This window comes from Lipotes vexillifer, unplaced genomic scaffold, assembly GCF_000442215.2.
Source record: "Lipotes vexillifer unplaced genomic scaffold, Lipotes_vexillifer_v1.1 scaffold496, whole genome shotgun sequence".
Taxonomy (NCBI): domain Eukaryota; kingdom Metazoa; phylum Chordata; class Mammalia; order Artiodactyla; family Lipotidae; genus Lipotes; species Lipotes vexillifer.
Window position 1 is genome coordinate 2702055 of NW_006786690.1, and position 12886 is coordinate 2714940.

The 12886-nt window shown below is 36.8% G+C and overlaps 1 protein-coding gene across 1 annotated transcript in view; it reads right to left on the reverse strand.

The window, feature by feature from the left end:
• Positions 1-1035: 1035 nt before the first annotated feature.
• Positions 1036-12886, reverse strand: part of CLIC4 (CLIC family member 4) — an 83845-nt gene continuing 71994 nt past the window's right edge. The window contains exons 5-6 of the mRNA XM_007459149.1: positions 2267-2448; positions 1036-1569 (exon numbers count right to left, since the gene is read on the reverse strand). Coding sequence (XP_007459211.1) covers positions 1405-1569; positions 2267-2448 — 347 coding nt within the window. The 3' untranslated portion in view covers positions 1036-1404. The remainder of the gene's footprint in view (positions 1570-2266; positions 2449-12886) is intronic.

Sequence of the window (12886 nt, forward strand, 5' to 3'; positions counted from 1 at the left end):
TTTGGAGTAGTACATAGGAAGTCTTTTTTTTTTTAATGAATAAATACATAGCAAACTTTTGTTTTATTTTCACCAAGTTCATCCTCCCTTGTTACAACACAAATAATTCCTGGTTTAGGACTTCAATTTAAGAAACAAACATGAAGCCTGCTATTCCTCAATGTGGCTGTAGGAAAATTTAATTGAAGGAAGTGCAATGGTTGAGATTAGGCAAAACTGCAGTCAATATGTAGTCACCATCACAACTATAATTTAGTCCAAAAGAAGTGAACCATCCTCTACCCAAAGTCTAACAGTAAATGGGGGTGGAGTGGTAATCTATGTGTTTTATCTTGTTTTTAATATAGGATGGATAATGCATTCTTTAGATTATCCACATTAAATGTGCTTTAGAAACAAAATTCTACTTGATATTTTGACAAACCCACACTACAATCCTTAGGTTAGTTTTTACATTACTAACCACTGTACTGCTACAGCTAAATCAACTAAATATCAGCTTACATAGTGTTGCTCAAACGATCTACAAACAGCAAGACCGATGCTTACCTAAAAAAAGGAGCCTTTTTAAAATAAAGGAAGAAAGTAATAATGTTCCAAATGAATGGCACTGGGCAAAATACATATAACCAGTAACATATTTAGACAGAGAGTATCACGTGCCCATTGGTTTCTCTTATATGCATAAAAGGCTTGAAGAAGATCTTGCAAATATTGTTCCTCCCTCTAGACTTTTAGCTTCTACGTAGTGTCAGATATTATAATTGATATGACGGATAAATGCGTTTAGGCAAAAGTAAAAATCCACATACGAAGTAAAATAGCAAAATCTGTAGTGACTTTCTGTAGAAGGCTCTTTTCTCTGGTGGTAACATCCTTTAGTACAAATCCAGGATAGACTAAATTGAAACAGAATATTTTGATACAGTAGCAATCCTTCCATATACTCTTACTAAATACTACAAAATTCCAAAAATACATAAATATTCCTTGTACCGTGCATTATGCACCAGTTTGGGCCTGATGAGGTGGTGATTACTATTTTAACAGTTAAACAGTGCACCTCAAAAGTTCTGCCATCTATACACAGTGAATGGAGACAGTGGTGAGGGCTCCAGAGAGATGGCAAACTGCCTTTAAAGTGAAAAGTTTTTATGGAGTGTCTCCAAATTAGGAGGATACGGGGTAGGGGAGGTAGGCAGGGTAAAAGAATTTTAAAATAATACTGCTTAGGAGTATATATTTAAAGATAGCTACTATACCTTGTCTATCCTTTATCCTCATCTGGAATAACTGCATGTTTGTGCAAAATAAAGTTTCTATTTTATAGGAAGAGGAGCAGTCTGTTAGGAAAAGCATGTTCTTAGGGGAAGATGTGAAGACATCTCTCTCGTAAGTGTCATTTTATTTGGTAAGTCTTTTGGCTACATCACTATATGCTATTTCAACCTCCTTATCACTGGGGCAGGTATTGGTGAACTCATCCCTACAATACGCGTTAGTTAAGTATCTCCAGATGCCGGTCATTCCTTTTGGAATATCAAAGTTGCGATATTTTTTGGCCACCACCTGAAATACAAAGAGATCAAAAATTAACATTTATATGCCATGTCTTATAAACCAGACATACATCTGATTTCAGGGCAAATTAATCCTGTGGATCTCTGAAAACTGCTTCTACCTGAAGCCTGTCACCTTCATTCTAACTAGACTTTTAAATAAGGACTGCACGCTACTCCAGAGATTCACAAGTGTGATGGTCATTGCAAATGCCTGCCTCGGCCATCCAGAGAAACAGCAAGTATAATCACTGGATAAATACTTTGAACACACACACACACACTAGATCTCTGTTTTTCTTGATCTTGATCTTTACTGCACAACCATCCTATACAGCATAGTGTTTCACACAATAAATGCTCAATAAATATTTTCTGCCTTGAAAAGAAAAAGCCAGGTGATCAGAGAACAAAGTTTGATGCTATAAGTCAGTGTAGCCACCACTTCAAAGTTACCTGTTACATCTTTGAATTTTTATGCAGTCACAGAAAAAAAAAATCCAATTTCTCATATGCCTTGATTTTAAGACATAATTTTCCATTTAATCAACCCTAGGGTGTTTCAACTATTGCCTGAACAACATTAAGTTACACTATTTGGGGGGTGCTGAATAGTGCGTGTCAGAAGATCAGCCAAGTTTTACACAGAGGAAGTGCTGTCTTAGTAGATACTAGGTGTAATAGTGCCCCACATCCTGCAGGCCTACCTTGACAATGTGCAGTTTGGGCAGCAGGTTGCAATCAGCTAGTGTCATTTCATTGCCATCCAGAAATTTACGTGTGGAAAACTTAATGTCCTCCATACTATTCTCATCAATTTCATCAGGGAGGGGAGAATTCAGATATTCATCCAGTTTCTGCAGTGTTTTCAAGAGACCCCTCTCCAATGCTGAAAGAAAAATGGAGATACTCTAAGAAGAAAAACCACCCAAGCCCCAAGTAGAAGCATACTCCTTCAGTCAATAACTATTTGTCAAATGTTTCTCTGACACAGGAGAACAAAACAGAGAAGGTTCCTGCTCTCATGGAGCTTATTTACTTGGGGGAGAGAAATAAGACAAACAAATTTATAGATAAATATTTTTTAAAAGCATGATAATTTCAGATAGTGGTATCTATAAAAATTTGTTAATAACAAAATGCCCCATATATACAAACACATCATGGCCCAACACAGTTGATATTTAAACTGGGGGAAAAAATGGGTGAGAAAAGGCAAACCTATTATTTCAAATCTAGGAAAGAATATCTTGCCGAGACAGATTCTTGCCCTCAATTTTAAGTCCTGCTCCCGTAAAGATATCTGGATTTATATCCATGAACTGTGTTAAGAAACTCCAATCCAAGCACTCCAAGCAGAGAAGCCTGAAGTTTTTGCACTGTCTTAATATACATAAGAAGCCAAAAACAGCACTATCTTATAATAACATGAAAAATAGGGGTCAGATTAGAAAGTTCAATTTACAATCTGAATTGGAGGCCTCATTAGCAAAATAGATCAAGATACTATATGTTATAATTCAGAGAGAAGCAGGATGCAGCCACCCTGTATATCTAGAAAGTCAAGGTTAGTGACCCTTAGCAAAGAGGGGATGGGAACATCATTAGAAAGGAATATGAAACTAACAAAAGACAGATCCTCCCTTATCCCTTTTTGTCTTTTATCCTCTCAACCCACCTTCACCTCCCACTCCCAGAATAGACGAGTTCACAATGATGAGTACAGTACTTGGCCGTAAAAGAAAGTTAAAATCATGAGGTGACACTCCATATTAGTTATAACTTTGAATAAAGTTGGATCCATCACAGAAAAATGCAAAGTTTTACATGTTGTATATTAGATATTTCACCAACAACATAAATGTCCTAACCTTATACCTCTTCTTCCAAACTGCTCCCACTGACTCATCCCTTGATCCCTTCAAAGTAGTCCAGACAACAGATGGTAGTCTTAGCTAGGTAGGGGCTGTAGGCATTACAAGGATTTTATAAGTACTTAGGAGATAAAAACCTACTGAGCTTGGAAACCAAACTGAATATGGAAAAAGGAGGATAGAAGTATTCAACAAAATACAAATGGAGGCCCTACTACATTAAATTCACTACTGAATAAAACATAAAAGGTTCCTACTCTCAGTTTATATTTGGGGGCATGAAAGTAGTATAGAGAAGCTGATCAACAAAAGATTCCCAGGGTGAATGCTGGCACCACTGCTGAGACATGTACCTTCCTAGAGGAGAAGCAGATTCAGGAAATGTGGAGAAGAGTTCAGTATATGCTGACCTTGAGATGTCTGCAGGACCTCTGAGCAGTGATGCCCACAGACAGCTGAGTTCTAGTCTGGAACAGACTAGGCTGAGGCAATATAGTTGTAAGTCCTGAAAGCACAAATGAACGCTGAAGCCATGGAAATGAAGGAGAAGCAAAGGGCGTAGGACAGAACCGTAAGGAACATCACTGATGGTGTTGTGTGAGGCAGATAATACATTTCTGCCATTATTCGGCATTTCCTTATATGATTATAGAATAAATATGTATCCATTCTACTGTTAATGACATTTGTGTTGTTTACAGTTGGGGCTTCTTGTGCAAATCTCTTGGTGTGCATCTATTCATATTCCTATCAAAAATGGAGTTGTGGATGACATATCTCATACCTGTTAGAACGGTCATAATCAAAAAGACGAAATAACAAGTGTTGGTGAGGATGTGGAGAAAAGGGAACCCTTAGGCACCGTTGATGGGAGTGTAAATTGGTGCAGCCACTGTGGAGAGCAGTATGGAGGTTCCTCAAAAAATTAAAAACAGAACTACCATGTAATCCAGCAATATCAATTCTGGATATTTATCCAATATGGAAACAACCTAAGTGCCCACTGACGAATGGATAAAGAAAATGTGGTGTGTACACACACACACACACATCACATGCATACGATGCAATATTATTAAGCTACAAAAAAGAATGAAATCTTACCATTTACAACAACACAGATGAAACTTGAGGGCATTATGCTAAGTCAAGTCAGTCAAACAGAGAAAGACAAATACCATATGATCTTACTTATATGTAGACTCGTAAAAGACAGACAAACAAACAAGCTCATAGATATACAGAACAGATTTGTGGTTGCCACAGGCAGGGGGTGGGCAAAATGGATGGAGTGAAAATGATGTAATGTATAGCATGGCGACTACAGTTAATACTGTACTGCATATGTGAAAGTTTCAAAGAGTTGTAAATCTTAAAAGTTCTCATCACAAGAAAAAAAATTTGTATCTACATGTGGTGATTGATGTTAACTAGATTTATTGTGATCATCATTTCACACAGTATACAAATATCAAACCATGTAGTACATCTGAAACTAATAAATGTCAATGATACCTCAATAAAATTTCTTTTTCAATTTTTTTAAATGGAGATGTAGGTTATAGGGTATGTGTGTGTTCAGGTTTAGTAGAAACTGTGATCAGTTTTCGAAGTTCAGCACAGCAAGCAGCAGTGCATGGATGTTCCAGTTACTTCACATCTTCAACAACATTTGGTATTGTTGGTCTCTTTAATTTTAACCATTCTCGGGTATGACAAATTCGGTTCAACATATTTTCATACTTATTGACTCTTTGGATATCCTTTTTGAAAAGTGCTGTTTGCTCATTTTTCCTTTGGACTGTCTGTTGTACTGACTTGCAGTCTCTTTATATATGCAGATGCAAATCCTTTGTGGTTATATGTATTATGCATACCTTCCCCCTTTTCACTTGCTTAATGGCGACTTTTTTTTTTTTAACCGATACGTGCGCCTCTCACTGTTGTGGCCTCTCCCGTTGAGGAGCACAGGCTCCGGACGCGCAGGCTCAGCAGCCGTGTCTCACGGGCCCAGCCGCTCCGCGGCATGTGGGATCTTCCCAGACCAGGGCACGAACCCGTGTCCCCTGCATGGGCAGGCGGACTCTCAACCACTGCGCCACCAGGGAAGCCCTTAATGGTGACTTTTGTTGAACGTAAGTTACTAAACCTAATGTAGTCCAATTTATTTTTTTTCTTTTATGATCAGTACTTTGTGTTCAGCTTAAGAAACCTTACCTACCCCCAAATTATGAAGCTATTCTCCATTATCTTCTAGAAGGTATATTATTTACCATTCATATTTATATCTACAATCCACTTAGAACTGATTGTGTATGGTGTGAGATAGGGATATTTTCTTGACCCTATATTCTGTTCCACTGTTCTATTTGCCTACCCTTCTGTTAATATCTTGTACCTTTATAACAAGTCTTGATATCAGGTAGTGGAAGTTTTCAAACACATCTTTCTTCAAGATCATCTTGGCTATTCTTGGCTCCTTACATTTCCCTAATAAACTGTACAATTAGCATGTTAATTTACACACACACACGCACGTGCTGCTGGACTTTTGAATAATCTATAGATTCAACATAACTCCAACTTGCAAACTGGCATCTTTATAATTTTGAGTCTCCCAATCTATGAATATCATTTATTTCTTTTAAAATTTTCTTTCTTTTGTTTTCTATGTAGAGGCCTTGCCCATTTTTGTTAAATTTATTCCTAAAGGGCTTCCCTGGTGGCGCAGTGCTTGAGAGTCCGCCTGCCAATGCAGGAGACGCGGGTTCGTGCCCCGTTTCGGGAAGATCCCACATGCCGCGGAGCGGCTGGGCCCGTGAGCCATGGCCACTGAGCCTGCGCGTCCGGAACCTGTGCTCCGCAAATGGGAGAGGCCACAACAGTGAGAGGCCCGCATAACGCAAGAAAAAAAAAGAAAAAAAAAAATTTATTCCTAAATATTTGACATTTTTTATTGTATAAATATTTTTACCACATTTTCTATTGTTTCTTGCTAACATGCACAAATACAATTGATTTTTATAATAGCCTCACAGCCTCACCACCCTGCTAATTCACTTTTTTTATTCTTATGGTTTATCAGATTATTTTAGATTTTCTACATGTACAATTATATTAAGAATAACGACAAATTTATCCCTTCTTTTATAAGTCTCATACCTTTCATTACTTTTTCTTGCCTATTACACTGGCCAAGGCCTCCAGTACAATATATGCTAAATAGAAGTGCTGACAGTAAGCATCCTTCTTCAGTTCTCAATTTCAAGAGGAAATCTTTCACTACTCCCCTATTATGATGCTTGCTGTAACTTTTCCGTAGATTCTCTGTCAGATTAAGGAAATTCCTCGCTGTATCTTTTTCGCAAATTTTTAAAAAATAAACACCTTAATCATAAGTATTAAATTTTATCAAGCACTTTTTCTGCATCAATTGAAATGATCACATAATTTTTCTTTTATTCTATTATTGTGAGAATTCGAATAGATTTTTGAATGTCCAAACAATCTTCCATTCCTGAATTAAACTCAACTCGGTTATGTGCATTATCTTTTTTCATATTGCTGGATTTGGCATATTTTGTTTTAGACTTTTACATCTATGTTTCAGAGAGACTGGCCTGAAAGTTACTTTCTTTTGATGTTTTTGTGTGGTTTGACCTCAAAAAGCAAGTTGGAAAGTATTTCCTGTTTTCTGTTTCCTGGAAGAGTATATGCAAGACTGATGTTACATCTTTCCCAAATGCTTAGAAGAGTCCATCAGTGAAGCCATCTTTGTGAAATGGTTTTTAATTATAGATATAAGATGATTCACATCTTGAATCCGTTCTTGCAACAATTTTCTTACACTGTACTTTCTGTAAATTTATGCAATAGTGTTTTCAAATTTATAAGCATAGGGCTTCCCTGGTGGCATAGTGGTTAAGAATCCGCCTGCCAATGCAGGGGACATGGGTTTGATGCCTGGTCCGGGAAGATCCCACGTGCCGCGGAGCAACTAAGTCTGTGCGCCACAACTACTGAGCCTGGGCTCTAGAGCCCGCAAGCCACAACTACTGAGCCCACGTGCCTAGAGCCCGTGCTCTGCAACAAGAGAAGCCACCTCGATGAGAAGTCCACACACTGCAATGAAGAGTGACCCCCACTCACTGCAACTGAAGAAAGCCCAGGCGCAGCAATAAAGACCCAACGCAGCCAAATATAAAAATAAATTTAAAAAATGTTTTTATACACACTGTCATAATATCCTCCAAAAATCATTTAAATGCAAGATCTGTAGTAATCCCCTTTTATTCCTAATATTGGTTATTGCTACCTTCTCTCACTTTTCTTAATTTTTCTTGTCAAGGATTTATCAATTTTCTTATTAGACTTTTCAAAGAACTAACTTTTAGCTTTCCAAATCCTGTCACATTTCATAAAATTCTACTCTTTTAGTATCTCATTCCTTCTACCTTCTTGATTTGCTGATCTAACTAAACCCCTGAGGTGGATACTTTAAGGTTACCAATTTTTAGCTCTTCTTTTTGCCATTCATTCATTCATTCATTTGGCTGCACCAGGTCTTTGTTGCAGCAGGCAGGATCTTTAGTCGCGGCACACGGAATCTTTCAGCTGCGGCATGCAGGATCTAGTTCCCTGACCAGGAGTCGAACCCAGGCCTCCTGCATTGGAAGCACAGAGTCTTAACCACTGGACCACCAGGGAAGTCCCTTCTTTTTTCTAATATATGCATTTAGAGCTATAAATTTTCCTCTAAACACAGCTTTAGTGGTAGCATATAAATTGAGACATGCTACATTTTCATCATGTTATTCTTCAACCTATGGGGTTATTGAGAAATGCACTGCTTAATTTTCAAACATGTAGAAATTTTCCAGCTGTACTTTTGTTACTGATATCTAGCTTTTCTTTGTGGTCAGGGAAAATATTCTATACGATTTCAATTTCCATTTTTTGGAAAATTTTTCAGATTTGCTTTATGGCTCAGCTTTACAGTCAATTTTGTGTTCCATGTGCATTTGAAAAACAAGGGTATATTCTGCAGTTGTGGGCCACAGTGAGATTAAATTTATATATCAATGAGATTAAATTTTTCATTGTATTATTCAATTCTGTATTCTCACTGAATTTTTCTTTTTGGCAGATTCTAACAGTTACTAAGGGAGTAAGTTAAAATCTCCCACCGAGATTGTGGATTAGTTTATTTCTCTTTTAGCTCTGTCAATCTGGTTTATATATTTTGAGGGTAGTTATTTGGTTACACAAATTTATATTTATTTTATTTTCCTGGTAGGTTAATCTTTTTAGATCAGTCTGAAACATGTTTCATTATCTCTTGCAATGATTCTTTCCTCAAAGTCTACTTTGTGCAATGTCAGCATAGTTTTGCCAACTTTCTTTTAGTTAGTATTTACACCATTTTACATTCAACTTTCCTGGGACGGTCAGCCTATCTGTCTGTCTATTTATCTATTGGTGTGTATTTCAAAGGTAGGAGGGAGGGAGGGATGGAGAGAGAGAGAATTCCTTCTTGTACATAAGCAACACATTTTTAATGCAGTTAGGAAACTGTTTTCTACTTGGAGTATTTGAATCATTTACATTTAACATAATGACTACAAACTTTGGTTTAGAACTGCCATCATACGTTTGTTTTCTATTTGCCCTCCTGTTCTGTGTTCTCTTCTTCTTTCTTGCCTTCTTTTGGATTAAGGTTTTTTTAAAATTATTATTCATTTCCCCCTCTACTTGTGTATCATACATTTTTTTCATATAATTTTTGAATTTTATTTTTTTATACAGCAGGTTCTTATTAGTCATCAATTTTATACACATCAGTGTACACATGTCAATTCCAATCGCCCAGTTCATCACACCACCATCCCCACACCCCCACAGCTTTCACCCCTTGGTGTCCATACGTTTGTTCTCTACATCTGTGTCTCAATTTCTGCTCTGCAAACCGGTTCATCTGTACCATTTTTCTAGGTTCCACATATATGCATTAATATATGTTATTTGTTTTTCTCTTTCTGACTTATTCACTGTATGACAGTTTCTAGATCCAACCACGTCTCAACAATGACCCAATTTCGTTCCTTTTTATGGCTAAGTAATATTCCATTTTATATATGTACCACATCTTCTTTATCCATTCATCTGTCGATAGGCATTTAGGTTGCTTCCATGACCTGGCTATTGTAAATAGTGCTGCAATGAACACTGGGGTGCATGTGTCTTTTTGAATTGTGGTTTTCTCTGGGTATATGCCCAGTGGTGGGACTGCTGGATCATAGTATCACACATTCTTTTGCTAGACTTTGTTTCCTTGACTTACTAAAGCTTAATTATAACTTTTACCACTTCCAGGATAATGCAAGGACCTTAGAACACTCTAACTGAATTTAATTTCCCTCCTGTCTCATACGCTACTATTGTTTTGTGTATTAATGTGAGTTTTTTTTTGGGGGGGGACTGCGTTGGGTCTTCATTGCTGTGCACAGACTTTCTCTAGTTGCGGTGAGCGGGGGCTACTCTTCATTGCGGTGCGCAGGCTTCTCATTGTGGTGGTTTCTCTTGTTGCGGAGCACAGGCTCTAGGCACGTGGGCTTCAGCAGTTGCAGCACACGGGCCCTACATGGGCTCAGTACTTGCGGCTCGTGGGCTCTAGAGTGCAGGCTCAGTAGTTGTGGTGCATGGGCTTAGTTGCTCTGCGGCATGTGATATCTTCCCAGACCAGGGATTGAACCCATGTCCCCTGCACTGGCAGGTAGATTCTTAACCACTGTGCTACCAGGGAAGTCCCTGGACATATATTTTAAATCCCAGAAGACACTACTGTTCTATACAGACAGTATTCATTTATATTTTATATTTATACTACTCTTTGCTTTCCCTTCCTTCCTGCATCTCTGGGTGTTCATCTGAAATCATTTTCCTTCTGCCTGAAAAACTACTTTTAGTATTTTGTTTAGTGTGAGTCTGCTGAGATGAATGTTCAGTTTTTGTTTATTTGAAAATGTCTATTTTGCATTTACCATTTAAAATTCATAAATAAAAAACTAATACATAAATCATTACATTCTTATAGCAATTTTCAGTTGAAAAACTTGGTGAACATATGTTAAGAGAACTGATTCTCAGAGCAGCCATGCGACATAGGATGGGTAGATATTATCCTATCTTATAGATACTGAAATAAAGTAGAGACTTTGCCTTTTCTCAAAATCAAAGAAAGGAGATCTGACATCTTGGAATTTGACTTGTTACGACTACCTGAAATTATAAATTGAACTGTGAATTTTAGAGGCTCACAGAAGAGGCAGTAAGAGAAAGCTGACTGGTCAGCAAGTATATGGATCCAGGGCTGTAAATATACATGTCACATCTTGAGGCAAAAATAAAATATTTGGATGTGTTTGCTTTCACTTTTGGAGGGTATTTCACGGCTTACAGAATTCTAATTCGTTTTCTTTTAACTCTTTGAAGATCTCATAACACTGTCTTCTGGATTCACTATTTCTGTTAAGAATCAGTGCTCAATCTTATTGCTTTTACCTTGAAAAGCTTTCTTTCTCTCTGCCACTTTTAAGATTCTATCTCTGGTATTCAGCAATTTGACTATGATGTATACAGGTATAGTTTTATTTGTCCTGCTTGGGTTTTGTAATGCTTGACTCCATAGCTTGTTATCGCTCATCAGTTTGGAAAATTCTTGGCAATTATCTAGCTATAGCTTCAATTCCATTTTCTCCTCTTATTCTGGGATTCCAGTTATACACATGTCAAACTTTCTTTATTGTGCCCCACACGTCTTACACTCTTTTCTGTGGTTTTTTTTGTTGGATTTGTCTCTTTCTCTCTCTGTGCTTCCATTAGCTATTTCCTTCTGACCTATCTTCATGTTCACTAATACTTTCTCATCATTGTCTACTCTGTTAAATTCATCTACTGAGTTCATAATTTCAGATATTATATTTTTAAATTCTAGAACTTCCATTTGATTCTTTTTTATAACGTCCAGTTCTTTGCTGCAATTTTCACCTTGTTCTTTTACTTTTGAATATATATGTTATTTTAAAGTATCTGATAACTGAATACCTTGTAGTTTTTAAATGGTTTCATAAAATGTATTAGCTGTATTCAGTCCTTGATATGGGTACTTTCTATTACTATTAGATTTTTAAAGCTGGTAAATTTTTAAACTCAGGGCTGGTTTATATTAAAATGATAGTCTACTAAGTCATGAACTTCTTTCTTCATATTCTTGTTAAAATTAATGCATCGTTCTTGCTCCCCAACCATATACTATATGTTCTTTGAAGGTAAAGTCTGTGTCTTGTGCTGCTTCTTCTGCATATCCCCTTAAATTCATGGCACTTTACCTCAGCATATGGTGGACACTTGGTCAATGTCTGGACCAGAATGAGAAAGGCCAATAGTTAAGTATAAGAGTCTTGAGTTTCATAAATGTATGAAGTTCAAAAGGCAATTAGGTGAAAATGTAGAATAGACTTTTCAAGTCAGATGATTGAAGATATTTATACTTGACTTTTATATCTTCGTGGGAAGCTGAGAATAAGGTAGGTACTACATATTGCTATAGAGCACGTAGCCATTTAAAAAATGTAAAAAAGAACTGGTAATATTTTTTACCTAGGTAAATATCAGACAAATTGGAATGTGTTATGTCAAGTGATAGACAACAAGATTAAGATCAAAGAACTACCTGTTTTATTAATAGAAAGTCGCTCTAGCCATAGCCAGGATCAAGCTAGTTTATTTCTTAGAGAAAATAGTTAAGAAACAGGCCAATAGAACCCAGTAAAATAAAGTTGAGGAGTTAGGGGAGCTTAACTGCAACTGGGGAAGTGACAGGGAATCAAGCCATTTAAAGATAAAAGATCAAAAATACAAAGGCAATAAATATAACCTTTTATTAATTACATACAAGCTGTTAATAATGCACGCAGTCAGGTGAAATGTAAAGTTTATAAATTAACAAGAAAATGCAATGTGAGAAATAGCTACGCTAGTAAGGAGTCCAGGGCATGATGGAAAATTTTCACGGTTGCACTTAAAAAGAATAAAAGGAGACAGCAGAATCTCAGGACTGTAAAAGAACAAACTTTTAAAGATTCAATATGCTTCCTGTCAAAAGCAGTGAATACAAAATAAACACATATTAGATATAAGGACTTGTTCTTTGATAAGATTACAATGAACAGGATCATGACCTATAAGGAAGACAATACTGAATTCAAACACTGCAATAATGTCTCAAACGGCACTTGAGTGGTATAACGAGTGCAAGCAAATTTATGATCTCTGATCTACTGTAAATTAATCCTTTTCCTGAATTAACCCTCAAAAGTATCCAAGAGAGAAATAAAATATCCTAAATTTCCAAGGTTTATAACATACAACGCTTATGATCCTAGCTGTAAGGCA